We start from the raw sequence: 24,797 nt of genomic DNA, 5'->3' as shown, positions 1-24,797 counted from the left end.
TTTAATACCCATTCTCGTAAATATAGTGAAAATGCGTGGACGTCACTTTTGTGGAGTCATATGAATAAATGTTTCATTGGAAGCTAAATGGGCCTAGATAATGAGAACAACAGAAACACCTGTTTTTAGACTCTCTCTGTAGGTCATGCTCCGCCAACCTCAGGAATGTGAAATGTGTACATGGACCATTTGGCATGGGGTGTCTTGTGGAAATGTGAACTGTGCTAGGTTGACACTCCCTTCATTGTATATACCGGCTAGCAACACTCTTTACAGTGAGATTGAGTTGATAAATTATGAAAATACAGTGAGATTGAGTTGATAAATAATGAAAATACAGTGAGATTGAGTTGATAAATTATGAGAATACATGTACTGCGATACAATTCAATAAACACATTGAATTGCTCTCTCCCTTGACTCTTGATGGGTGCGTGCTTAATGAAAGTGACCACTCTACAAACAGTTGTATTCTTACAGTTATGGTGCAGTGACCTGATGGACAAGTTTCACCAATTCTACTGAAAATCGACTGTAGAGCTAACAGGCTCATTTTTGCAATCGCGATGAAGAACTTTTCCTAGTTACTAGTTGCTGAAAACAACTGAACAGTGACTCGTAAAACTACACCATATAAATGAATTGTGTCAAGATCACTATAGTATTTGTTAGTCTAACAAGCCCTAATAATAACCTTGTCTAGGTCATGTAAAGCAATTACATGTGAACCTCACTTTGAGCGATAATACTTATTACACTACTTATTATAAGAGGGATAATAAGTAGTGTGTAGAAGCTTAAGAGTAAGACCTAGTAATTCTCCTGTCTAGGCCACATTGAGTAGTGTGTAGAGGCTTAAGAGTAAGACCTAGTAATTCTCCTGTCTAGGCCACATTGAGTAGTGTGTAGAAGCTTAACATTGTTAGTCATGCAAGGTCAAAATGTGATATTGTGTTTTCGGCGGTTATACAGTGACTTGTACAAGTAAAATATAATGCCTTCAGTTGTACAAATACGACAGGAGAAGGGGAACTGCAGCCTCTGACGCACATGTAGTCATGTTTTAAAATCATAGCGCGAAAAGGACCATTATGAAAAGGATCATTACCAATTAGGCCTGTAATCGGAATTGACAGAAAGAAACAAAGTTTTCCGGCTAAGCAAGATGGATTCTGAGGAAGTTGTGCTTGGAGGACCGATGGAAGATGTGTTACAGACAAAGAACAAAGGCAGAGAGAGAACAAAAGTCAAGATGACTGAGAGGAGACAAAGAAGAAAATTGGACGAAGATCCATTTTGTTTGTCCACTTCACCAAATGACGGCAGTCACAAGATGGCGTCCCTTTCATGGGACACCGGAATCATGGACGATACAAGGAACATTACGTAAGGTTTCATAATCTTTGATTCAGAGTTCTAAATGTTTATTTCCAAAAATGTATCATACCTAAACATTCAAGAAAGCTGGAACCTTTCAAGGAAACCTGATCACTTTCCTCATTAATGGCCTGGCTTATCCAATTGAATATTCATTTGAAAATAACTTTGATGGTAAATATCATGTTCTAATAGGCATTAATGAAATAGCCTGTTTTTTTTTTCATGCTTGAAATGGCATGTTTTATTGTGCTTTGTCATGTTTGATGTAATTTAGAGCTGAACGTATTTACTGCGTCTACAATGTTTATTCTGTGAGGTGTCCTGGAATTTCTTTCACAGATGTATTCTAAATTCTATGAATGTATAAAGGAGTTCTTGATTAATGTACTGTGTCCCCATGTTTAGATAAGAAAAGGAATGTGTGAAAGGGAGATCTGGTCTCTGTTTATGGTCATCATTGAATGGTATCAGAAGATCATTGAGTCCTCTGTCATTCTGTTTATCTGTTCTAACCATCAGTGTATCTGTTCATTGTCCAGATGATGTGGGTCCCTTCTGAGTTGAAAAGGTTGCCTACACTGTCCTTAGTTCCCTGGGGTAAGGTGGGGGGACAGCCTGCCTCTTTGAGTGAGACCTAGGTATTGACACTGGCCTGGGAACGCCTCAGGATCCCCCAGTCAGAGCTGGCAAATGTGGCTCGGGAAAGGGAAGTTTGGGGTCCCCTGCTGGAGCTGCTGCCCCGCGACCCGATACGGATAAGCGGATGAAGATGAGATGAGACAAATCAGCCATGGAGTGATTGGAGTCATTGTTTTCGTTATAAGTAGGATGTATAGCTATTAGCTATATAGTCTCTGTGCAAGACTACTCGTTAATAAATGTTATTTTGTCCACGTTATTTCAGCAAAAATGTTATGGCTGAGGTAAAAGTTGCATTCTGCTATTTAAATAGTGTAATGATTAAAGACAGTCTGCCACATAGAAAACCAGGGATTAAAATCTGCCAGCGACAACAATATTCATCCCTCCTAATTGGCTGAACTATGATGACCCTTTCCCATTAAATCAGGGTAGACCATTACTAAGGGTTAAATATGAGTGTTCAGACTCAAATGTGGTAATGTCCTCAACATGAGCATATTCAGTTTTTGGTATAATCAAACACTAAGTAAAAGCTAAATATATTCTCCTCTCAACAGCTTTAACGTTGAAATTTACGGTTTGGAAACAAACTGAAGTGAGGGTAGAGACCTAAAGTCTACCCTGAAGACCTGAAGACTGACTAGGATGACCCCAACTATTGTTTCCCATTAAATCAGGGTAGCTTATTACTAATGCCTCGTTTCCATCGTGGGCTGTGACAGAACCAACTAAAACGATATAAAGGAAATAAAGGAATTAATTAATTACCTGAGGTTTATTGTGTTGGTGTTTGTTTCTTTGAGTGTTTTTAGGTTTTCCAGTGGCTGGCGTTTTCGTTCGGTGACGGATGAGCGGCCTTTCACGCTGGTTGGAGGATTATGGCTGAGTTGTCGTATGGAAGTTACAGAAGGTATAATATGAGGTTGTTTGGAAGGCGTAGGCTACGGTGTGTAGAATGTGGTGATTGATGGAAGCTTTGGGAAAGTTTGTGTAGGGTGTATTGATCTGTGTGTTGTAGTCCTTTTGGCTCAGGTTAGAAGGATCGTCCCCTCTGACCGCCCTCACCCTCCCGCTGAGTTTCCGCTGATTGCTGGGACTCCTTGGGGTTTTGCATCGTCCCATCAAGCCCGGCGACACTGCGTCGTTGGAGACCATTTCCCTGCAATCTTTTGTATACAAAGTTCTATAGACCTTTTCGTTGTGAACGTGGTAATGCTGTAGGCCGTCTGGAGGCCGTTTCTGCTCTGCTTTGGAAGCGTTGAGCGTGTCTACGTGGATCAAGAAAAGGTCCAAAAGTGGGGAGTAGTACACACCAGATCCGTAATCTCCAGTGTTTGCAGCGACTGAGAACAAAGAAGACTACAGACCCGGGGTTGAGGAAGAGACTATGCTAACCGCTACGTTCAAATTTATGGAGCTTCCACTAGACATTTGACTGGACATTGGATCTGGGAAGATACCAGTGCAAATCAAGACAACGCCTGTTGAGATGTATTGTTCACGCAAGCACAGAGACAGTTTTGGCTGCCTCTTTGGCCTCGCCGCGAGCGATCCAACGGGAACACGCAGGAACGATGAACCGCCTGGGGGAGTGGTGCTGACGGTCAGAGGAGACGGATCAGAGAGCATCTACCGGTGAGCATATATTGATGTTGTTACACTTAATGTACAAGCATTTAGGGAACACGTAGAGTACTGAGTAAAACACAATGTTTCTTACGAATCATGATGAACAGATTAGATTTTTGGTTTACTTTCTGTTTTTCAATTGTTGTCCAGTTAATTTGTTAGCTAGGAAATTTATGACACAGTTGGGGATCACGCAAGAATGTTCAGACAAAGGTATACGATTTAAACGTCTTGTTTTACAAGCAGTGGGCAGCCTGTTGATTATTGTTATTCATGGGATTTAGAAAGAACAGTGCCTAGAGCTGTTTCCCATGGGTTGTTAAATAAGGCGTTTCATAGAGTAGAAACGGGTTCGGCCCGGTTTATGGACGTGGGCGACTTGCGTTGCTTGGCGAAAGTTTCAGTAAGTCATGATGTTGGTTTTGAGAAAGTGTGGTTAGAAGATGGTAAAAGTGATTATTTGACGGGTGAATATGTGTAGCTCCCGTGTTTAATTAATTGTTGGAGAACGGCATATTTGTTCCATGTCCGAACAGCCTCTGTCGCATTCCCATTTTTCCAGTAAAGATCTAAAATAAGTTGGCCTGCGGTATTTGGACTGCGAGATGAAGCAGGGATTGCTCCTGTACAATGCCAAAATTGTTGGTCACCTTATGGTTTGAATCAGTAGTTATGCTACTGAAGTTGTGTAGGCGCGCACGCCACTTGTGTTTGTTTTGTATGAGATTGTGGCCCAGGTCACGGGCATTTGTCGATATCTGTTTGTGGTCGACACATAGTAAATGCATTTGTCCATTTTGGTATTCCCTGTGCACGAGGGTTCCGATTGGCTGCATTGTGTGTTCCTTGGTGTACTTTTTGTGTATTTGTTCGAGATTGATGTTAGCCAGGAAGTGTTGCCTTTGCCAGGTTTTGTTTTGTTGGATGTACAATGGGGTTTACATTTTAGCCTGGTTAACTGATAAATGGGGTTGATTGATGTGACTGTGTTTAGAGATCTAGGTTGGAGTATCCTGGGGATCACTCACTGATTGTTCCTTGATTTTAGTGACGTCATCAACTGTTTTCTGTCTACAATGACATTCTTCAGAGTTTTTCTTACTCTCCACCCTAATGTTGAGTTGTGTGGATAATGATAAGCACATTTTTATGAACTGTAAAACTATTAGATGGGTTGGACACTAAATCAAAATTGTCCAGTTAACGAACAATTTAGGCTAAATTGATAGTATAGTCTGAGGACCATAAACAACCATTTGGCCTTTTTAATGGCTCACCATAAATGTGTTGAGCTCAAAGCTTCAGGAAGGGAGGCAGATCCACTGGGATGGCCTCTGCCAACCTTAAAATTGGATCAAAGTAGCCTATTACTAAGGGTTACATTCCAATGTTCAGTCTGGTCTCATCTATGGTAATTTTACCAACACCAGCATATTCAGTTTTGGGACAAAACATTAAGGGGGGGGGGGGGGGGGGGGGGGGGGGGGGGGGGGGTCATGATCTATGACAGGATTACAGAGTGTCTGATAATAAGAAGAGACTTGGAGAGTTTCGTCTTGTACCGAAATTAGGCTAAATAACAGTTATGTTACCTGACCTTCAAGATGGTGTGACACGTTTTGATTTGCAATAAGGTATTTGATCGTTTATGTGAAACAATGGGGAATTTTATTGTAGTCCCGATACAACACAATCAGATGTAAATTATATAGCAACTGTGATCTGGTTGGATGGTGAACTGAGAATTGTTCATGAACTACTCTTTGAGAGTGATACTTCAATGTAAGCAAACTATCTTAACTGATGAGTAATTGAAACAGTAATGAGAAATGAGAAATTATGTTCTTCTGTTCTTTGTGTTGGTTGTTAAACCAAACATAGAAAAGAGTGGAATTGTTATTTTGCTACACAAGCAGAACAGAAGCACGAGAAATGTTAATGTTAACGATACTGTTACTGATTACAACTGTTCTAATCTATGTAGACAAAGGAAGTAGAAAGACATTGGAAATATAGGGTTTGAGTGTTTGATAGTGTGTGGTTGTAATGCACCAGCGAGATGCAACAAGCTAATGTAATGGACATATTTGAGATGGTGTACTGTGCAGTTGCAACTAATCTTCTCAAAGAGAATTCACGGACAGGTACAGAGCGATTCAGCGATAGAGGACTGGTTGGAACTTTGGCTTTAAGGACAACTGTGAGGTGGGCTGAGATTAGGTGGATCTCATGGACACAGACTGTCCTACAGCTACGAGCGGACTCTACCCTGGGGGCGCCGCACGTCTACAGTGATGTTTGGTTCCTGTGAGCTGAACTAATTCTAGTCCTGACGATTCTGCCATGTGATGGAGAAGGCAACCTCCAACCGAGAGGATGGAGGCAAAGGAAAGCTCCAGTTCTGGACAACGTTTAAGGGGGCGCGGTAAGACCAACTACACGACATCATGCCACGCTGATTGGGTCCATACCAGGTACATCTCATCTGCTGTCCAGGTAGCTGAGAGAGGAACCTGGGGTCGACGACACGCTACAGGTGGGCTTCGGTGTTTAAAGGTTAGGCACAGTGAATTAAAGTCACTGAGGGAAAAGTGAATTTTCTGGTGCTAGTAACCATCACTTCCGACCCGGCCTGCAGCTATAGAGCCTTTAGCTAAAACTGGTCATCTTGGCGTTCACAAAGGAGAACACACAAATTCTCTACAACTACAGCTGTGTCTACATTTGAGCTATGAAGGACAACACCTTGGAATATACATCTGACTTTTATGTTCTGTTACACCGGCCTGCCAAGAAATGGTTCAATACTGACTGTCTGATGTTTGGAGGAGCAGAACATCTGTGATGACTTTGGAAGTACATCTAATTGGAACCACGAAGAGGACTTATCAGTAAATGAAGCAATTGGCATGAGAAGACTTTGTAACAGTGATAAATTGAAGGATGTATTCAGTGATGGGTGTTTATGATCATTTTAACATAAAAGGTTTTACTGTACTATGTTATAATTCTGTATAATGAAATTGTGTGATCTTGGAGTTAATACGAAGGTAATGATCTAGAAGAATGTAAATGAGGATCCAGACATTTCAGATTTGTTCCGTTCTCTAATCATTGGGGTAAAAATATTGACTGGGTCATGTTGTTCAAGAGTACTGTTTTGTTGCGGCCTATATCTTAATGAGTGAACTGTCTAAGGTTTGATGCCAAGGTTTGACTTGGAATCAAGAGGATGGATTGTTGTGGAAATTCTTGAACTGATGTATTCTTGGTCCTATGCATGTATGAATGAGTTACCAGTTAAAGTACTGAGTACCCATGTTTGGATAAGGAAAGGAATGTAGGAGAAGGATATCTGGTGTTTAGGGTCATTATTGACTGGTATCAGCAGATTATAGGGTTCTCTATCTGTTGTTTGTCCAGATGCTGTGAGTTTTCTCCTACAGTTGAAAAGGTTACCCATGTGGGGGAGGATAGCTTGACCCTTGTGTGAAGCCTAGGTAGTAAGTGAGGTCAGTTGGCCCCTTTAGGTAAACACAACATTAAACATTATTGCAGGAAGGATAAAGTGGGGGGACAGCCCGCCCTTTGGGTAAAAACCTATGTGACACAAGACAGATGGGCAACAACTTACCACACCCCTTTTAACTGTAATAAATACAGATTGTTCATGTTTTGAGTCAGAGACTCCTCGGACGATTATGTTTGTAAGCGTTTGATGCTTCTCTCTTATTTGCAAATAATTAATAAACTGTTAAATTGTGCCAAGAGAATTTTGTCTCTGTTTCTTACTCCTTTAATAGTGTCGATCGATGGAATTACCATCACAATAGCGTAATGGTTAAAGAAACAGTCTTCTCCATAGAAAACTGCAAATCAAAATCAGCCAGGGACAACAACATTCATCCTTTCAAATTGCGGGCCGGCCAAACTAGGCTTGCCTAGTTCTTTTTCTGATTTACTTGGACTAACTGCACTAAAATATTAGACTAAAATAATTGTTCCTTTCTAGATTTCAACCTTCCAAACAAATTTATGCAAATGTATGTGTTCACAGTTTTTTCATGCATGGGCAGAGCAAACCCTTTGAAAAAACACACTGTTACATTGTATTGTTGTTGCCGGTCCGCATAAGCAGGGCCGACTAAGAAGAGCTAATGTCACTGAGTGACTGACTGACTGAGTACCCCAGGTTAAATAGGGTAGTGGTTAGAGAAGCAGATAAGCAACCTATAGGTCTCGTGTTTGAATCTCCTCACATTCAAAACAAATTATGCATTAGGATTTGTTCCGGATAGACAAAAACATTTTGTCTATAACCTTCAGTATCTACGTTATAGTTAGCCTAAAAGAAAACTGTTTTCGGTTATATTTTGACTGTTTCTGATGGAATTTTGAAGTATACTTCCATGCATGCTTCTTGGGTCAGGAAAGACAAAAACTTACCTCGCTTCAACATTCAGTATCTACGTTGTAGTAAGCCTAAAATAAAACTGTTTACGGTTATATAGCATTGCAACTATTTCTGGTAGATCCGTGCATGTTTTTGGGGTAATATAGGCTAGATCAAATCCATTTGGGTAACAAAATGTAGGGGTTTCCACGATTCCCTCATATTTTCACTTGACGAGAAAGTCAGTTATCTTCACCTATGTTGATTGTTATTGTATCAATGTCATTCACGAATGAATAAAAAACAAATGTTTTTGTGCCATGAAATGAAATAGCTTTGGCAGGGAAAAGTTAATCTTCAGTCTCGCTAAATTCTTATGACTATTCCAAGTATTATGTTAGTAGATATTAGTAAGTCTATTACTGGCTAATAAGCTGTTAAAACAGCCAGTGGCAAAAGCCACATAGATGCTATTTGTGGTGGAGTTAAGTCAGTTTAACCCAATTCTTAATGGAGTCTAGCGACTGGGCAAATGTATAACACTGTGGCGTAGTGGTTAAAGATGCACCCTCTCATGTGGGAGACCAGGGTATGAATCCAGTGAGGGCAAACACATTTATCATTTTTAATTGCGGGCCGGCTGAACTAAGCTTGCCTGGTTCCTTTTCTGATTTCTTCAACTGTCCCCTTTGCTCCTTATATTGCAAATTGTACATTGGACTTTAGTCGCAGACATTAATTTAGATTATATTGATTAAACTTTGTCATTGAACAGCGCAAGTACAGTACTACGAAATGCCTTTAGACTTTGGCTTTCAGTAGGTACCCTAATGTTTCAAAGTCTATTACCAATTGTACTATTCCCCATGACCTGTCATCTTGAAACATTGTGCGATAGGACAAAAACACAAGGAACATATACTATTACCTGAACTGAAATGAACTCAATCTCTGCGATGTATTTCTCATTAGTCATATTGGCCTCCACCTGAATCATCACTGAGGTACACGCCCCTTCGTTTCCAGAAGGAAGCAGTTTCGTCTCGTCCAAGATGGCGTTTATTAAGGAGCTCTTACCAGCTCCAGTCTTCCCAAAAACACCCACCATCTCTTTTCTATCCTTATCCAACATATCAATTTTATTTCTGTTAGAAATGAACAACAAACATTATTAAAGCAATTGAAGACATGGTCTATATGCAACTGTCCATGTGTTGTCGCAAAATTTGAAAATAAATAGGTCTACCTGAGGAATTCAATAAGTTTTGTAGAACTCATTCCATAAAGCTTGGATCTGACACTTTGCATTATCTTCTTCACCTCCGCCTTATTTTCAGTGTCTGGAAGAAGATTACCAACAGATATCAATTGGTTGTATATCAATTGTTAACCTTTATACAACAGGAATGCACAGGTATGCTGCTGCCATGTGCAAGGTAATCAGCCCATTTACCTACATACCTATGTCTGGTTTAAAGTTATAAAAACCTTGCATAATTGAACCTTTATTTGTCTGCATGATTTTGCCATCTAAGATGCCACCATTAGCATTTTAGTGGACTGTACAATTAAGAGAGATGGGACTTCCCTCAACACATCCCAAATGATCAATTCTACTTGCACGAGGGGCTAAACACTCTCTACCAATGTTGTTCATTAGCAGACAAGCTGCAAAGGGTGTAAGGGAGGAAGTTTGCCAAGGCACTGACGTTTCACTCATTCCTTACTTAACTAGACCAATCATACATTTCAATATGCTGCAGATCGCAGTACATCAACACTTTGACCAGAAATTACAGGAATGCAGTTGTGATCCTGCCACGAGTATAAGGTTACATTCACATATGTTTTAATATCTTGCAAGGTTGATTCATTATGTCTATTTACATTTTCACCTTGTTGAACAAAGTACACTATATGAACAAAAGTATGTGGACACCTGACCATCACACCTATATGAGCTTGTTGGACATCCCATTCCAAACCTATGGGCATTAATATGGAGTTGGTCCCCACTTTTCAGCTTTAACAACCGCCACTCTTCTATCAAGGCTTTACACAGAATTTTGGAGAGTCTCTGGGGAAATCTGTGCCCATTCAGCCAAAAGAGGTCAGACACTGATGTTGGACTGATGCCTGGCTCGCAATCGCCATTCCAATTCACCTCAAATGTGTTCAATGTGGTTGATGTCAGGGCTCGACCAACCTTGTCAAACCATGTCGTTATGGACCCCGCTTTGGGCATGCTGGAACAGAAAAGGGCATTCCCCAAACGTTTGCCACAAAGTTGGAAGCACCCAATTGTCTAAAAGGTCTTTGTAACCTGTAGCATTAAGATTACTCTTCATTGGAACTTAAAGGCCTAGCCCCAGACCATTATCCCTCCTCCACCAAACTTAGAGTAGGCATTATTCATCCATCTAACTGCCAGAAAGAGAAGCGTGATTCAACAATCCAGAGAACACTTTTCCACTGCTCCAGAGTTCATTGGTGGCGTGCTTTACTCTATTTCAGCCGAAGATTGGCATTGCACATGTTGATGTGAGGCTTGCGTACAGTTGGTCGACCATGGAAACCCATTTCGTCCAGCTCCCAACTCAAATTTCTTTTGCTTATGTTCCTTCCAGAGGCAGTTTGGAACTCAGTTGTGGGTGATACAACAGATCATAGGCAATTTCTAAGTGTGACGCACTTCAGCACTTGTCAGCCAGGCTCTGTGAGTTTGCGTGGTCTACTTCTTTGTAGCTGGGCTGTTGTTGCTCCTTGAAACTTTCACTTAACAATTATAGCCCTTATATTTGACACATGCAGATGTAGTAAGGCAGATATTTTATGAACTGACTTGTGGCAAAGGTGGCATCCAATGACAGTGCCATGTTTAAAGTCACTGAGTACTTCAGTACGACCCATGGTACTGCAAACATTTGTCGATTGGAGATTTAATGGATATGCGCCTGATTTTATGTACATGTGAGCAATGGCCGCGGCTGAAACACCTGAACTCATTTTAGTAGGGGTGTCCACATGCACTAAATGGCCAAAAGTATCTGCCAGATACCTTCAAGAGAAAAATATATTCATAAAATATAGTACATTTGATTAATAGAGGTCAATATAAAAAACATCTACCTACCAAGCTTTTCAGTTGTAGGACTACATTTCTGCTTCTTTTTTTCTTTGTTAGCATCAACCACATCATGTTTCCTTTTCTCTGGAAACATTTGAAAAAAAAATTATATTAATACACAAATCAGTCCAGCAGCATTCAAAGATGGTTATTGAGAACAATGTCATAGGGCTGTGATAAATATTTCTGAGGCTGACATTTGTCTAAGAAAATCTCTTGGAGATCCACTCTCGTTATTGAAGAATGGGGTTATGGGAGTTCCAGTCAAAAATATTACTATTAACTGCGACCATCAAGCAATTTCATTATAGTTTCCCAATCGGTTTGTCTCAAGGATAATTATTTTCAAAACAGTAGGTTCCAATCTTTGAACAATTAGGTTATTGCTAACACCACATTAGATTTTCTTGTTAATGTAAGCAATTGCTCTTGTTTTGGCATGTGTTCAAAAGAGTAAGTACAGTAAGCACAGGGCTTGCTCATATAAACTGTTGATTCTCACTGAAATTGTCATACTCTTCACAACTTCTAAACATTCTATCATCATTTGAGCCATCACATGCAAAATTATCCATTCAATTATTAAAATCTGTCAGGCCATGTATATAAATATCTATGACATGGAATGTTTTTGATGTCTGCTAAATTGGCAAATCAACTACCAGGTGACATAGTTATGAAATATGTATCGCAACGAGATTTGATGTTGACGAAAATCTCTTGCCACACCAACAAGTGCTGCAGGATGTCCAACAAGAAGATGGAAACTTGTAGAGTTACGTCCCATGATGATGTACAATTGATAGTTTTTTACAGAACTACCACAGGTTTTTTCATTGTTGTTGCAGTTTTTTTCTTGGATGTCATTTTGTGGCACATTTTCTGATTACTGTCTATGATCTATATGTACGAAATATGTAGAAATTGACATGCACATGTACATTTTCTGTTTACATGTAACACATTGCTAATGTTACTGTATACAGTCGTCCTTGGAGAATTGGTAATACATCTCTGGAAAAAATTAAGAGAACACTGCAAAATAATCAGTTCCTCTGGTTTTACTATTCATAGGTATGTGAGTAAAATTAACATTTTTGTTTTATTGTATAAACCACTGAAAACATTACTCAAAAATTCCAGTATTTATTTGTAGAAAATAACAACTGGTCAAAATAACCATAATAAGAAGCATTGTTTTCAGACAAATAATTCAAAGAAAAAAAATTTTATATTATTAACAACAACAGAAATACTAATGTTTTAACTTAGGAAGTGATCAGAAATCAATATTTGGTGGAATAACTCTGATTTTTATACACAGCTTTCATGCGTCTTGGCATGCTCTCCACCAGTCTGTCACATTGCTGTTGGGTGACTTTATGCCACTCCTGGGACAAAAATTCAAGTAGCTCAGCTTTGTTTGATGGCTTGTGACCATTCATCTTCCTTTTCATCCAATTCCAGAGGTTTTCAATGGGGTTCAGGTCTGGAGATTGACCTGGCTGTGTGGCATGGAGGATTGTCCTGTTGGAAAAAAATATTCTTAGAGTTGGGGAACATTCTCAGAGCAGAAGGAAGCAGGTGTTCTTCCAGAATAACCTTGTACTTGGCTTGATTTATGCATCCTTCCCAAAGACAAACCAGCCTAGCTGAAGCATCCCCAGATCATCACCTAATTTCACAGTGGGTGCGAGACACTGTGGCTTGTAGGCCTCTCCAGGTCTCCGTCTAACCATTAGACGACCAGGTGTTGGGCAAAGCTGAACATTTTACTCATCAGAAAAGAAGACCTTACTCCATTCCTCTATGGTCCAATCCTTCAGCCTGGGTCTTCTTTGCTTTTCAATGATGAAAAGTTTTTTTCTAGCTGTGCATGAATTCCGCCCTGCCCCTAGAAGCCTCTTTCGAACCGTCCTCGCCGTGCACTTCACCCCAGCTGCTGTTTGCCATTCTTTTTGTAGGTCACTTTAAAAATTAGGAGTGGTATATACATTTTTTCCAGAGCTGTATATATGCACCACTTGTGAAGAAAACATGTGAGCAGGCAAAACAAATGCCTTTTATTTCTTATGGTATTCACATTCAGCTGTAGGTCATAAAAGAATGGCACAATCATAAAACAAAACATGGCAACAAAGAAAAAAATTAAGTCAAAGTTCAAAAGTCTGCAAAACCTTAACTCTTAATACTGTGTACAGCCCCCTTTAGCATCAATGACAGCATGCAATCTTTAGTGATAGTTGTCTATGAGGGCCCAAATTCTTGCAGGTGGTATAGGTGCCCATTCGTCTTGGCAAAATGCCTCCAGGTCATGCAAAGTCTTTGGTCGTCTTGCATGAACCGCACGTTTGAGATCTCCCCATAGTGGCTCGATGATATTAAGGTCAGAAGACTGTGTTAGCCACTCCAGAACCTTCACATTTTCTGCTGAATCCACTGGAGGGTCAACTTGGCCTTGTGCTTAGGGTCATTGCCGTGCTGGAAAGTCATGGAGAAGAATGCAAATTGTCTTCCAGTATTTTCTGATAACATGCTGCAATCATCTTGCCATCAATTTTCACAAGATTCCCGAGCTCACACACCCCCAAAACATCAGTGAGCCACCAACATGCTTCGCAGTGGGGGTGGTATTCTGTTCACTATAGCCCTTGTTGCCCTCTCTCCAAACAGCGCTTATGGTTGTGACCATAAAGCTCTATTTTGGTCTCGTCACTCCAAATTACAGTGTGCCAGAAGCCATGAGGTGTGTCAAGGTGTTGTCAGGCATATTGTAATCAGGCTTTTTTGTGGCATTGGCTCAGTAAAGGCTTCTTTCTGGCAATTTGACCATGCAGCTCATTTTTGTTCACGTATCGTCTTATTGTGCTCCTTGAAACAACCTCACTGTCTTTTTCCAGAGCAGCCTGTATTTCTCCTGAGGTTACCTGTGGGTTTTTTTTTTGCATCCCAAATAAGTCTTCTGGCAGTTTTGGCTGAAATCTTTCTTGGTCTACCTGACTTTGGTTTGGTATTTAGAGATCCCAGAATTTTTCACTTCTTAGTAAGTGATTGAAAAGCACTGATTGGCCTTTCCAAGGCATTGGATATCTTTATATCCTTTTCCATCTTTATAAAGTTCCATTACCTTGTTACGCAGGTCTTTTGACAGTTGTTTTCTGCTCCCCATGGCTCTGTATCTAGCCTGCTTTGTGCATCCATGTAAGAGCTAACAAACTCATTGACTATTTATACACAGACACTAATTGCAATTTGAAAAGCCACAGTAGTGGGAAATTCACCTTTAATTGCTATTTTCACGTGTGTCACCTTGTGTGTCTGTAACAAGGCCAAACATTCAAGGGGGAGGGAAACTTTTGATCAGGGCCATTTGGGTGATTTCTGTTATCATTATGATTAAAAAGAAGCCAAACAACTATGTGAAAATAAATGATCAATATCTTTAAATAACATTTATTTTTTTGCATGTTAAGTCATATTTTCTAAATCAATCCTAAAATGTCACAATTTCTGTCAGGGTATGCAAACTTATGAGCACAACTGTACATATAAATGTGAATATCTTTGTTCTGTGTACTACAGTATTGTACAGTAATGACTTTTGCCAGTGAACTTTTCCCAGTGAAATCGGTATCTAAAAAGATCTGTGTGATACACAATAGCATTCAGCTAGACAAAACTAATGTTCTTGTGCAGTGCAGTAAGCAGTCAGTGTCAACAAAAAAGTAGAATGAAACAGACATTTGTAGATAACAAACATTTCCAGGGTTGACTGCCATGGTGAAAAAACATCTAAACATTTTGACCAGTATGGCTCACACGATGATGAAAAAACATTTAATGTTGGTGGCAATGGCAAATTTACTGACACTTCATGCTTTTGAAGAATGAAGTAAATGTTTTGAGTGAGTTCCTACATTTTGCAGACATGCAATAGAGTTGTGATGTCCCATAAAACAGTAATGACAAATGCACTTACAGTTTAGAGAATGTAAAAAAAAAAAAGCCAAAGCGATTAAGAAAAACTGTAATCTTATTCATGATTTAGGACACTTGGGAGTATCGTGAAAAATCTTCATTAATCTGACATCACTATTGTTTTGTTATAGCACTGGATATATAAAATCAGGTAATGGCCAAATTCACTGTGAAGACATACACTTATATTGAAATCCATCAAATAGGGAAACAAGAGAAATTCAGGGAAACAAGACATAATAATGCCACAATTAATGTTGGTTAGGAGTGTTTGTGTAGAATCAATTAATTTCCCTCAGTTAATGTTATTCGTTGGAGATTCATTACTCTCTGCTAATTAATAACTGGAAACAGAAGACACCTACAGTACATCTACCTGTTTCTGACAGCAATACACAGAGATGTGGTAATACAAATAACTGTTTAAAATCTAGATCAAAAATCATAAAATGTTTGTTTTCATGATGTGCCAGAAGTCTTAAAACTGCATTTACTAATCTTTAGGTCCCTGCCATTAAGGTTTTCATGTTGTCATTAAGGTTTTCAATGTGGAAACAGATGTGGGGAAACCAAAAATGTATTTGGAAAGCTGAAACATATGTGCCCTTTTCACATGGTGGTTTGCGGTAGTTTGGCAGAAGATAGCCCCACCCCGTTTGGTTGGCAATCTTCTGCCATGTTTTCCCTATCCGGGGTACTTTCGCACAGGGCCATAGCGTCTACAGACTCCCTCACCTAGGGTCAGTCAGAATTATATGCTTGCTCTTTGGGGATTTCTGCTGGGTATTTGGACAAGCGCTTTTTGACAACTGCTGATGTGAAAAGGGATTCCTAAAATAAAATTGAATGAACGTGCATTTTACCTGAAAGAGGTTGCTCCACAATGGTTGAGGCCATGCTCTGAAGAAACACATAAATAATCATTATGGTTAAGGCATCATTTTACAAAACATACAACACTAACTAAAGTTAGTGAATGGAACTTGACTGATGTCATCTCAACAGTGGCTAGCAATGAGGAAAAAGTTAATAAGATATATTGGTTACAAAATATCAAGCCCTTGAGTAGGTGAATCAGTTTAGCTAGATTGAAGCTATAACACAATTGTGAAATGTCTGGAGGTCCCAGGGAAATGGTTTAAGAACCACTGCCCTAGGCTATAGATAGCCAATTGTGGACTGATGTTGGCCACAGTATAAGTTATTCACATCTCATGCAAGATGCCGCTCGTTAAATGGCAGCTACACAAACTTGGCAGGCCACTTTTATATCTCTGGTGGTTATCACAATTCAAAGGACTGATATCAGCCATATGCGAGACCACAAGTCATAAGTTAATTTAAAAGGCAATACTAACAAGGAACTACTACTACTACTATTTAGGTACCCTGAATGTGTATTCATGTTTTTCCACTCCTTCTGCCCTAAACACAGGTATCCCTTATGTTCCTGATTGTTGTCATTGGTGTGTCCCACCTGACAGTCATCAAAGCATCTCCTGACTGCTGAGGTGGACCAATCAGTGGACACTCCTCCTGATTGCACCACCTGTTCCTTTTATCCATTAACCAATCACATCACACATCTCTGGTTTAAAAACCCAGTCAGTTGTTTCTCCCCCTTACTCTTTTTGCTTGATCACTCATGAGATTATATAGACACAAACTCTTGATACGTAACTTTTGGATAGAAAGACCTTTGTTCATCCATACACCACATAGTCTTAGTGCATACATCTCACTTTGTCCTGTTTCATGTGTTGCTGAGGTGTCTTGTTTGCTGTTGTCTAGTCAATTGTGTGACTAGTTTGGAGATGGACAGTTTTCACACAATATTCACACCACCATAACCTGAGTGCAATTGACCTTGTACAAAACATGTTTGTTCAAGGCAAATGTAGTAGAACTATTAACTTGAACAAAAATTACCTCATCTTGTTTAAAAACCCCCATGACAATCAGCAGATTAGTATTTTATGCAGACAGATTTACCTTTCTCAGTTCTTCATGGAAAGTTTTAAATACGCAACACATCCACCCTTTGGTTATTTACTTATTAGCTTTAAATCTACAACACCAGAAGACTACTGTCTCAGAATGGGGTTGATTTCCAGCAATTGGCTGGAGTTTGATCATGTCTAAATGCATTCATAGAAATGTACCACTTTTGAAGATGCTAATGAAGCCACAGACGAGTCAACAAAAAGTTATTTTAGAATCAGCTTTCACCGACCTCATTCTATCAATCTGTAAAATAGCTCTTAATCTAAGGCGCAGAAATGGACCCTTTACAGAATCGCAGCTCCGAAACATACAGAGACAAAAGGCAACATTATATACATGACTAGAAAGAACACTTCAGTCACAAACAAAATCTCAAGGTTTTCCACAACTGTTACTAAGCATTGCAGTTCCATTCCTAACCAGTCTAATTGCATCAAGAAATGGTTAAACACCATGGATCATGCTCAGAAAAGGTCTGCACACTTATGCAACCAGGTTAATGTGTGAATGCCAGCTTCTAAACCAATTACCATATTCTTGTACAGAGTAGGGATTGATAAATAATCCCCTGATTTATGTACTTAATTTTGACAAGCAGCTTTTTGAGACATTGTTTTATGTATGCACATGAAACAAAAGGTCATTATATTATGAGTCATAACAATAAGGCTTACTACCTTTAATAATTTGAACTGGCATGTTTTGGTCGCTTACGATAACGACTATATACAGATTCGGTCAAAAGAGGCTATCCAGGGTAATGTTGTTGGTAGTAACATCAGCCCATCGAGCCAAAGTAGAGATAAATGCATCCTATTAAAAGAGCTTAATCATGCTTAAGGCTACAGGAGATGGGTATCGAGATACAATGGTCCATACTCAGTGGCACCTATTTAAATGTATTTACATGAGATAGAGTATCTCACAAAAGTGAGTACACCCCTCACATTTTTGCAAATATTTGATTATATCTTTTCATGTGACAACACTGAGGAAATGACACTTTGATGCAATGTAAAGTAGTGAGTGTACAGTTTGTATAACAGTGTACATTTTCTATCCCCTCAAAATAACTCAGCACACAGCCATTAATGTCTAAACCACTGGCAACACAATTGAGTACACCCCTAAGTGAAAATGTCCAAATTGGGCCCAATTAGCCATTTTCCCTCCCCGGTGTCATGTGACTCGTTAGTGTTACCAGAAGATTGCCAAGACCCTGAAACTGAGCTGCAGCACGGTGGCCAAGACCATACAGTGGTTTAACAGGACAGGTTCCACTCAGAACAGGCCTCGCCCATGGTCGACCAAAGAAGTTGAGTGCACGTGCTAAACGTCATATTTATAGGTTGTCTTTGTGAAATAGATAGTATGAGTGCTGCCAGCATTGCTGCAGAATTTGAAGGGGTGGGGGGTCAGCCTGGGGTGGGGGTACCCTTACAATAACAAGTCAGTACCAATACGTACATTTGTTTGCAAAAGAACTAGAGCAGTCGGATTCCAGTTACTGGATTAACCAGGCACACCTATTGACCTAATGAACACTCCATTTAGTTAACAACAATAGAACCGATCCAAAAACGTGTTACAACACAACAGATCTGCAGCCGGCCACATAGCGGTGCAAGCAAGTTGCAACACATCAAAACAAAGTCATTGTATTGTATATCCAAACATTTCTTACAGGTGATTTCATCAAACCCAGACCTTTTGTTTGGAGAAAATGCAGGTATGGTACGTATTATGTTGGCTCAAATGCTGCAAATCTCACATTCTGGATGAATGCAAAACCCTGTCTATGGGCATCCTGATATTATTTTTACAAACCAATAACAGTGTCCAAATCCTTATCCTGTCACTAGTGTTGTTCTTAATGGAAACAATAATAAGACCCTATTACATGACGTGTCATACCAGAAAGACTTTTGAAACATTGCCAGTAGAACAGAAACAATAGAACAGCTATGCGATTTTTTGTTGATTAAGTCAAATCAGTGTAACAAAAGGAAACTGCTTACAAAAATGTAAAAATTGAACATAGAAATGGAAGAGGATGCTGTTTCTACTTACATTGACAATAAGTGTTCTCGATAACAATAATGATGTCGGTCCGTGTATGTCATGGACAAACTAAACAAGACCGATCATTGTCCGACTATTTGTAGTTTGCTGTAACTTTCAGTTTCCATTTCAAGGAAGTGGAGGAGAGTCTGTCCTGTGGTTAGTAGGAGCGGACAAGGGAGTTCCCGTATTTTCTTTTCCTCTACATATTTCCTCTACAAATGTTTTAAGTTGGTCAATAATGTAGAATAGTAGGATAATGTAGGATATGTGCAGCCAGATTACTGATTAAAACATTGTGTGCTTTTATTCAATGAATGCGACAAACTAATCAAATCCCCTTGGCCCAATTTTTTTTCAATTTGTAATATGTTGACTGAAATGGGATAATGTGTGCAATTCCCAGTAAGTGCGTGATTCCCTATAGGACTGATTTATTGGCGGATATAGAATTACATCAGATGCTTAATTTAGATTTTCAACAGCAAAGTTGTTAATATTCTCCTTTACAAATTTGGATCTCAGGAGTGCATAAAACCTCATGCGTTTCTGAGAGGGAGACAAATACTATGGACATATCATTTCTTCTAAATTATTGCAAATGTGCAGACCACATATTACAATATGTAAACAGAAAATACAATTTACAAATTAATGTTGCATCCACAAACATTCCAAACGTCTCTAAAAACAGCTGCCATTAAGCCCTTATTAAAAAAGAGAACACTGGATGCATCTGTAATGAACAACTACAGACCTGTATCAAATCTCCCTTTCATAGCCAAGATCATTGAGAAGGTTGTCTTCAATCAATTCAGCATTTTTGTGAACTCATGCAGAGTTCCCCAGGGATCAGTTCTCAGACTGCTTCTGCTCAATCTCTACATGCTACCTCTGGGCCAAATTCTACAGAACAACAACATTAACTACCACAGCTATGCTGATGATACTCAAATACATATGGCTCTTGAACAATATGACAACTGCTCAATAGACTCAATAGACTGGATGAACCAATATTGTCTACAATAAAACCAAGATAAAACAGAGATTATTGTGCTTGGCAACAAAAATAAAAGAACAAGTATTAGTAAAGAGCTGGATTCTCGGGCCTTTAAAACCAGGGATCGTAATTTTGGTGTTCTGATAGACTCAGACCTCACAATAAACAGTCATATCAAAGCGGTCACCGAAACAGCATTCTATCATATTAAAAATGTAGCTAGAATCAAAGGCTTGGTGTCCCAAAAAGACTAAGAGAAGCTCATCCACGCTTTTATCTCTAGTAGGGTTGACTACTGTAATGGCCTCTTAACTGGACACCCGAAAAAGACTGTAAAACAACTGCAGCTCATTCAGAATGCTGCTGCTAGAATGTTAACCAGGACCAAGAGAACAGAGCACATCACTCCGGTTCTTAAATCTTTGCACTGGCTTCCAGTCAGTTGCAGAATAGATTTTAAAGTGGTGCTTTTAGTTTATAAATCTCTGAATGGTTTAGGACCCGAATACATTTCTGATATGTTTGAAGAATATAAACCGAGCAGGGCTCTTAGATCCATGAACACAGTCCAAACTAAACATGGAGAAGCTGCATTTAGCACTTATGCTGTACACAACTGGAATAAACTACCAGAAGATCTTAGACGGGCCCCAAACGTATACATTTTTAAATCCAGGTTAAAGTCACTTCTGTTTAATGTGCCTATGACTGAGCATTTAAACTTAACCACACGGTTTAGCCTTATAGCTTTTACAGCTTCCTATGTTTTTATCCCGTCTTTTTATATTTTCTTATTCTATTTTATATTATTATTATGTTGTTTGGATGTTTTCATTTGAGTATTTGTTTTTATGCTATTGTATTTTTATGTTTTTTATTATTATTTGTAAAGCACATTAACAGAAAATGCAATTTACAAATTAATGTAACATCCACAAACTAATGTCTCATGATCTGCAAATACACAAATATAGTTCACTACCCATAAATAAACTCCTTTCTACATGTACCTCAAAGCAAGGATTTGAATATATGGAAAATTATTTGCAATAATCCCCCACACCTTTTAACAGTACATTTCCTGTTTGTGGATCACATTATATTTGTGGATTGTTTCATATTTGTTTGTAACATTTTATCTCAAGTTTTGCTATGTTATATACTACATAAAAATCTACAATTGATGAGGCTATTAGGGTTCTCTTCGCTTGCTTTCATTTCACCATCTTGGCCTGTGTTCCAGCCAATCAGGCACTTGGTAGGTTTTGAGTGAGGAACAGAAGCGTTCAATTTGCAGTGGTCTTCTTATTTTTTCCTTTTCTACTTTTTTTGGAAAAGAAAGAAAAAGGTGTAGTGGTCTCTTAATTTTTTCCGGAGCTGTATTTTATTTTAATCCTTCAGTGAAGTTAAAACAATAGTTTTCTGCCACTCTCGGTCTTCCCACTAAAAGGCTCACACATCCTATGTTCTTGTCACACCCTGATGTGTTTCACCTGTTGTCTTGTCCCCGCCCCTCACCAGGTGTTCCCGGTTCCCTATTAGTCCTGTGTATTTAAACCCTGTTCTCTGTTCGGCAGTTGCCAGATCGTCTTGTCTTGTACAGTCGTTTCCAGCGTTCTATGTGTGCATCATCCATCATCCTTTCTACCTGTCCTTCCATTCCCCGGATTACGACCCTTGCCTGTTTTTCTAATTACGAGCCTGCCTGCCCTCTCCTGTACCTTCAACCATCTGACCGCCCGACAACGAACACTGCCTGTCCCCCACTACGAGCCTGCCTGCCCTCTCCTGTACCTTCAACCATCTGACCGCCCGACAACAAACACTGCCTGTCACCCACTACGAGCCTGCTTGCCCTCCCCTGTACCTACGACCATCTGATCTTCCAATAACGACCCATGCCTGTCCACCACTACAAGCCTGCCCACTCCCTGTTTGTTCAAAAAAACTTTGGACCGCCCTCCTCTGCCTCTGTGTCCGCATTTGGGTCCCCTCTCGTTCATCATCGTGTCAGTTCTTTAATTAATTAGCAGTTACACACAAAACTGCAATTATTGTGGATCGTCAGATAAATTGAAAACTTTGACTTAAATGTTGAAATGATCTGAAAAGTGCAACATAAAGCCCAAGATAGAAATGCTGACCACTCACCCGGCCGGTCCTGGCAGTATGACCTCACGAACCTACCCACTTCCTGGTTCACACTTCCTGGTTCACTACACCTGCCCATTGGACGTGGGATGGAACCCGGAGGTCAGACTGACCGTGGCCCCTAAACATTCCATGAATGCTTTCCAGACCCTTGAGATTAACTGGGGCCCACGGTCAGACACTATGTACTCCGGAATCCCATAGTGCTGGAAGACATGGGTAAAAAGTGCTTTAGTTTGCAGGGCCGTGGGGCTACCAGGCAGAGGGAGGAGCTGGCAGGTTTTTGAGAACCGGTCCACAACAACCAGGATGGTGGTGAAACCCTGGGAGGGAGGAAGATCACAGAGAAAATCAACGCAAAGATGTGACCATGGTTGTTGTGGAACTGGCAGGGGATGTATTTTACCTGAGGGGAGGTGTCTTGGCGCCTTACTCTGGGCACATACTGAGCAGGAGGAGACATACACCCTCCCATCCTTAGCCAAGGTGGGCCACCAGAATAAGGCGGTGAGACAACAAACAAAGTATGCTCAATACCAGGATGACCGGAGGAGGATGTTGTGTGGGCCCAATTGATGAGCCTGTCCCGCACAGTGGCAGGCACATACTGGAGACCAGCTGGACATAGAGCAGGGGATGGTTCACGGCACCTGGCCTGCTGGATCTTGTTATCCAGCTCCCATACCACAGGTGCCACTTTGCAGGAGTCAGGCAGATTGGGGCTGTCATCTAGTGGCCTCTCCTCCGTGTCATACAAGCGGGATAGGGGCTCTGCCCTTACATTCTTGCACCCAGGAATGTAGGACAACGTCAAAAGAACAGGGCCCACCTGGCAAGGCAAGGGTTCAGCCTCCTCATTGACCGGATGTACTCCAGGAAACGGTGTTTAGCCCCCCTTGGCCAGGGCCTCCATCTTTTAGGGCTTAAACAACGGGCAGCAGCTCACCATCACCTATGTGGAAGATGGAAAATGTTCACGATTTATTACAATAAAAAATTCTCAGAGTCTGGTATAAAAGTTGATTCTTTTTTTGTATTATTATGTGACACCACAGGAACAACCATCATGACAAAAAGAGTACAAGTACAGAGACAACACAGAGTAAGTCATGACAGAATGTTCTGCTTGTGCATTTCAAGTTTCAAGCTTATATCCTCCTCCAACAGTACAGATGACGGAATTAGCATGTACATACAAGGCGTAGTAGCCACTACACCACTTCCAGATATGGCACATGTAGGGAATTCCAAAGGAAATAAAGGCATCCCTTATTCAAGACACCCCATAAAAAATAAAAGTTCATAAATGTTCAAAAATAAAGGGACTGCTATCTAGTGGTGGCTTTTGGAAGTACAATATGACAGAATAAGTTCAGTGGGCATTTTTCAATGATTATAAGAATTTGGGGGGAAAAAAAGAAATATGTGGATGAGAGTAAAAAAAATGCCACGTTCATTTTATTATTTTATAAATTCAAAACCATTCAACTTGACATTATTCTGAACCCCTGGGGGTTTCCAAATGTAATGTGAAACACGCTACCTATTATATTTTACTACTTGGTTTCAATATAAAACCAAAATATGTGCACTCGCGTTTTGACACTTTTCTGACTATTTCACATTATTACTCATGTAAGTATCTAAAAAATGTGTTTTCAATACATCCTTCATGTAGCTGAGGGTCTATAAAGAACTTCCTTCTACTATAAAGGATGACCATTTTAGAAGCCAAAGTGTCAAGATAGTGAGAGGCGGATTTTGTCAGAGGGTTAATGGTCTTACAACAAACATTTTTATTTAATTAAGTGTTTCAACAGAAATAATCCATGATGTCAAAGTGAAAATGACATGCTGCAAATCTTTTTCCAAATATAACAAATGTATTTCCAAATATAAAACAGAAACATTTCTTTCATAAGTATACAACCTCTCTGCTATGAGACACCTGAATGAGTTGTGGTTCAGACAGTGTTCTTTAGAAGTCCTGTAATTAGTTGAATGGAGTCCACCAGTATGCAGGTAAGGTCCATGTTAAATAAACCGTCTCTGGGAGGTCTACATAATGAAAAAGAAACGACATAATGAAGATGAAGGATCACAGTGAAGTCCACTATTAAGAAATGGAGAGAATATGAAACAACAGAGAATCTGTCTAGAACAGGCCGTCCTCCAAAAGTGAATATCAGGACAGGAGGGGCACTTTTTAGAAAGGCCACCAACAGGCCTGATATTCTGAGTCTGTCCGTGTGATGGAGAAGCACTGTCAGCAGCATTCTTAAGCAACATGTTTTTTGTATTTGCTGCTTTTCTTACCTTTGTTGTTAAAATGGAGAGGAAGGGGAAAGGTGGTGCTGAGAAAGTAAGAGAAAAACAACAACAGTCTCTTTAAAACGACTCAACTCTAAAGGATATATCTGTCTTCAATA

General features: G+C 39.8%; 1 protein-coding gene across 4 annotated transcripts in view; it reads right to left on the bottom strand.

Moving 5' to 3' along the window:
* LOC117595337 (nuclear GTPase SLIP-GC-like) overlaps positions 1 to 24,387 on the bottom strand; it is a 50,685-nt gene extending 26,298 nt beyond the window's left edge. The window contains exons 1-7 of one of the 4 annotated variants that reach the window (XM_034295621.1): positions 24,317 to 24,387; positions 22,775 to 23,320; positions 22,369 to 22,691; positions 16,013 to 16,049; positions 11,178 to 11,255; positions 9,291 to 9,384; positions 8,973 to 9,189 (exon numbers count right to left, since the gene is read on the bottom strand). In XM_034295621.1, coding sequence (XP_034151512.1) covers positions 8,973 to 9,189; positions 9,291 to 9,384; positions 11,178 to 11,255; positions 16,013 to 16,046 — 423 coding nt within the window. In that variant the 5' untranslated portion in view covers positions 16,047 to 16,049; positions 22,369 to 22,691; positions 22,775 to 23,320; positions 24,317 to 24,387. Of the gene's footprint in view, positions 1 to 8,972; positions 9,190 to 9,290; positions 9,385 to 11,177; positions 11,256 to 16,012; positions 16,050 to 19,223; positions 19,304 to 22,368; positions 22,692 to 22,774; positions 23,321 to 24,298 lie in introns of those variants that run through there. The other 3 variants (XM_034295620.1, XM_034295619.1, XM_034295622.1) reach the window with 3 other exon arrangements.
* Between the last annotated feature and the right edge of the window lie 410 nt (positions 24,388 to 24,797).

The sequence above is a fragment of the Esox lucius genome, chromosome 11 (assembly GCF_011004845.1).
Source record: "Esox lucius isolate fEsoLuc1 chromosome 11, fEsoLuc1.pri, whole genome shotgun sequence".
Lineage (NCBI taxonomy): Eukaryota > Metazoa > Chordata > Actinopteri > Esociformes > Esocidae > Esox > Esox lucius.
The sequence above is the reverse complement of the archived record's forward strand: the minus strand, read 5'-3'. Positions and strand labels throughout refer to the sequence as shown.